Source organism: Aulostomus chinensis, chromosome 1 (assembly GCF_037954235.1).
Source record: "Aulostomus chinensis isolate RoL2024-O1b breed Wild chromosome 1, RoL_Achi_v1.0, whole genome shotgun sequence".
In the NCBI taxonomy this organism is placed as follows: Eukaryota; Metazoa; Chordata; class Actinopteri; order Syngnathiformes; family Aulostomidae; genus Aulostomus; species Aulostomus chinensis.
The window spans coordinates 49,123,534-49,127,830 of record NC_141320.1 but is presented as its reverse complement, the minus strand read 5'-3'; the positions used below and the strand labels follow the sequence as shown (position 1 = coordinate 49,127,830).

At 48.2% G+C, this 4,297-nt stretch overlaps 1 gene segment (V, D, J or C); it reads left to right on the top strand.

The window, feature by feature from the left end:
• Nucleotides 1-2,656, top strand: LOC147272024 (Ig kappa-b4 chain C region-like). The segment is given in 2 exon segments: nucleotides 1-144; nucleotides 2,095-2,656. Coding segments are annotated over 2 exon segments (342 nt in total).
• The last annotated feature ends 1,641 nt before the right edge of the window (nucleotides 2,657-4,297 follow it).

Here is a 4,297-nt window from a genome sequence, read left to right as displayed (position 1 = left end):
CTGACTGTTGATGCTGTGAAGACTCTGACAGTAATAAACGGCTGCATCTTCAGCCTGAACTCCACTGATGGTCAGAGTGAAGCCAGAGTTTGATCCACTGCCTGAAAAACGAGCTGGAATCCCTGATGCTCTCGAGGTTGCCAGGTAAATGAGAAGTTTAGGAGGTTCTCCTTCTCTCTGCTGGTACCAGGATAAACGGTGGCCATTGCTGTTAGAGTACACATCCTGACTGGTTGAACATGGGAGGGAGACGGAGTCTCCTGGAGCAGATCTCACTGCTGCAGGCTGAGTCACGGTGACCTGACCTCTGGACTCTGAGGAGACACACACACAACCATCAAGCAGCTTCATCTCAGAGGACCCATGTTGATGGAGGACAGCAGCTGGACCCTCTGGACTTTACCTGTCAAGCAGCAGCAGAGGAGCGTCCAGACGAGGGCGGAGGTCAACGCCATGTTTCTGATGAGCAGATTTCTGTGGCTTCTGTTGTGGTGACGGACAGCTGTCAGTCATCCAGGGTTCAAGTCTCAGGACTATAAAGTGTCCTGGAGCACTGGAGCATGGTGCTGCTGATGCAAAGTGTCTCTCTATGGAAATGTTCAGAGGGACTCAGCAGAGACGTGGACGCTCTGATGCTGCTGCTGCATCCGTCAATCAATCAATCACCTGATCAGAGTATTGATCAGGATGTGTCAGAGCTCCTTTTTTGCTGCTCTGACCTTCATGTGATGAGTACGGAGCCCTGGAGAGGCCAGAGAGACAGAAAACACATGTTGGAGCCAGATGTTGCTCCCACAATGGGATTCATTTGATTTTTTTGATTTTTTAATGATGAACCTCGTTCATTTGTGGTCATCAAATAGAGCCGGTTCCAAGTTCTGTATCAGAGGGAACAGGTCTCCTGGCCATGGATTGATGAACTGAGGGAACTTGTTCAAGTCTCTCTTTGGCCGCTCTGGGGCTCCGTAGCTTCCATGACTTCTCTTCATTTTCAGGTCTAATCTCTTGATTCATGACCATCTAGACTATGGAAGCAGACTTGTTGACCTGCTGCTGTGCTGGCAGGGTTCAAAGCAGCTCAGACGTTTGACTGCTGGCTTCTGACTCAAGTGGGTGTGTGTTTCCCAGTCAGAGAGTCGTGTCTCTACAGTCAGAGGTTTTTGTACGGCGCTTCAATGAGTTTGTGTCACTGTGGTGGACGTTCAGTGGAGGAACCAGACTGGATGTTGGACGTAAGTTTCTGCTCAAACTCTGAGGAAAATGTTGTCCAGTTTGGTTGGAAATTCCATCTGGGAACATTTGCAACAGAGTTTTTGTGTGTTTTGAACAGTTTGTGTGTTGATGTGTTGAGTTCTCCTGCTTTAACGTGGAGAACAACTCCAAGAAGGTTTCTGTCCAAATTCCTGTCAGACTGAAATTGAACTCCTTGAAGTGTAGAAATGATCCAATGGGTTTCCCTTCAGTTTGAAGTGTTTGATGAGTGAGGACTGAAGTCCACATCAAGAAGAACGGACGCTTCCATTTGAAAATGGCCCGGTTTTACATGGTGAATGGAACAGATTTCATTTCATTTCAATGTAATTTTCTAATTTGCCGTTTGCTTGTCACTCATTTGCAGTGTTTGATGAGTGCAGGTTGAAAATCCCCTGTAGAATCATTGGTGCTGGTTGCTTCACTCTGCTTGGAGACTGTCAGCCTCAGTGAGGTGAACCCCTCTGTTCAAGGACTCAATCTGCTACAAGTCCATTCTACCAGCAGCTGAATCAGGGAGATTGGAATGTGTGGGGTTTCTTTGTTCTTCACCTTCATGACTGAACAGAGAAGCTTCAGTTGATGGCAGTTTTCAAAGTGGAGCTGCTGCCAAAGGGGCTTTCCTCCATTGTCAGGGTCCTGCTTCTATTTGGGTGGTGAGGACTCTTTCTGAGCCGCTTCTTGAAGGGAAGTGAAACAATGTGTGAGTGAGTGACTGCTGGAGCAGAGAAACATCTGACAGAAACTCCTTCAAGAGGAAATCTGCTCTCACAGTCCTGGTGTCCAAGCAGCAGGGTTTGATTGACAGCTGCCCCGTCCTCTAATCTGAGCGGTGTCTTCTAGGTGATGTCCCTCCCTCCCTGACGGTGCTGCCCCCCTCCAGCCAGGAGCTGCAGCAGGAGAGGGTCACGCTGGTGTGTCTGGCCAACAAGGGCTTCCCTTCAGACTGGAGTCTGGCCTGGAAGGTGGACGGCAGCAGCGGCGGCGGGGAGGAGAGCAGGAGCCCCGGGGTGCTGGAGAAGGACGGCCTCTACAGCTGGAGCAGCACCCTGAGGCTCCCTGCAGACCAGTGGAGGAAGGTGGGCTCGGTGAGCTGTGAGGCCACCCAGGGCTCCCAGACTCCAGTGTCAGAGGTGCTGAGGAGAGACCAGTGTTCCCAGTCCTGACCTGACTCACTGGGACTCTGAACTCTGCAACAGTTTTCCTCTGTAAACGTTGCCATCAGAATGTTTGCTGCTCCATTTTGATTGTTGCTCTCCAGCTTCAGCTCAATAAAAACCTCTTCATCACATCAGTCCCATGTGGAGCTGCGTTGTTCCAACAACACTGAGCTCTCAGCTCATAGCAGTTCTACAATAAAGGTTCCAACACAACGTTCCATTGATCCATGAACAAAGCAGGCAGTGAGACCATGATGATGTCACATCTGTCCACTGTCCAGATGTCAGAGCTGAAAATGATACGATGCCATGTTCCCTTCAACAACAGTCCAGCAGAAAGCCACCATGAAGACCTGAGGAGAAGCAAGGCAGCTCACCACAGTCAGGAACTCCCAGTCACCTCAACAAGGTTTCTGTCCACTCACGTTCAACCAGACCAGCAGATCACCTGCATCCCCACTGCCTCACCACCAGAGAGCAGTAGAATATCAAATCTAGAGGTTTGGTCCATTGTGTCACGATGACATCAAAGACAAAATTCTGAAATCAAAGAGTAAAAAAATTCTGGGTTCAAAGAATTCTGAAGTCAAGTTTTGGAAGTCGACCATGAACATGAACCTCCAAGTCTGAAGTTTAAACTGGTAACTGTGGTTTGACTGGTTTGTTGTTGAAGTTACCAGGTTTGTAACAACTTTCCCATTCAGGGCCTTGAATTTCAGGGGAATCCTTGAACCAAGTCATGTCAAAATAAGGGCATTTCTGGTTCCTTGAAGCTGCCTTTGATGCTCAGCCACAGGTAAATCCCTCCTCCTAGTAACAGGACAAAGTAAACATTGTCCCCATGGTAACAGCCTCTCCTCACTGGTCACTACACAGTAGGAACATTCCGAAAACATGGCTGCAGCTGATTTATGCTCATTGTTCACGGGGAAAGGAAAGTTTGTTTGAAGGTGAAAAGAACATTTAGATTATTTTTGATGGTAAAACCAGATTTTACCAGGAGTTTCTCCATTAAAACAGAAATGTTTGAGTTTCAGCTGATTTGACTTCCTCAACAACATTGGATTCCATTCTTCTTTCACTCACAAACCAAAAGCTTGAGACCAAATGAGGGCTGGACTGTAAACTGACTGGTCTCTGGCTCGCGCTAAGGAAGTTAGCATGTTTGTGTTCACCACCCCTTCCTAATAAGATGTTTGGAGTGTGCAGTCAACGCTGGTCTGACCTGTTCAGATTAGCCACACCCTCATTGGGACTCAGTAAAGTGAGACAGGAAGGTTTCACTTCTAATGGAACATTTGAACGTTTGGAAGGAAGCAAGAGAGCAAACTGGCTTGCAGTGTGGTTCTGGTTCCAGTGACGTGTTCCTGGTCCTCCACCATCAATCCTCTCTAGTTCAGCTCCAACCCACCACAGAGCTCCAGGCTCCTGGAAGACTTCTCTACTTTCCTCTGAACCTCCAGCTGAAACCCAGTTTGCAGTGCTGTTTGTTCCATGCAACTTACCTGACACAAACATCAGCAACACTGCACTGTCATGTCAAAGGTTGGTTTCTATTTAATCACTGAGCAAACGGAGAGCAAACCAAACCCTCCAGGACGCTGCCTCCCAAAAACAATTCCCTGTGAATCATTCCATGACCTGGAAAACCACATCTGTCATGAACAGACTGGAATGTCCTGTGAGCAAAGAGTTCTGTGGAGGAAGAACCAGACGAGGCTTCCAAGACAGACGACGGAACACAAACATGCAGTCCACCCAGGCAACATGGACTCTGAGCAGTTGGTGCAGGGCTGCCACGTTTCCATTCACTAGCAAACATTCTAAGATACCCAGCAGACTACAAACTTCTGGGGTGTCACCATTGACTCTACTTTAAACAACTG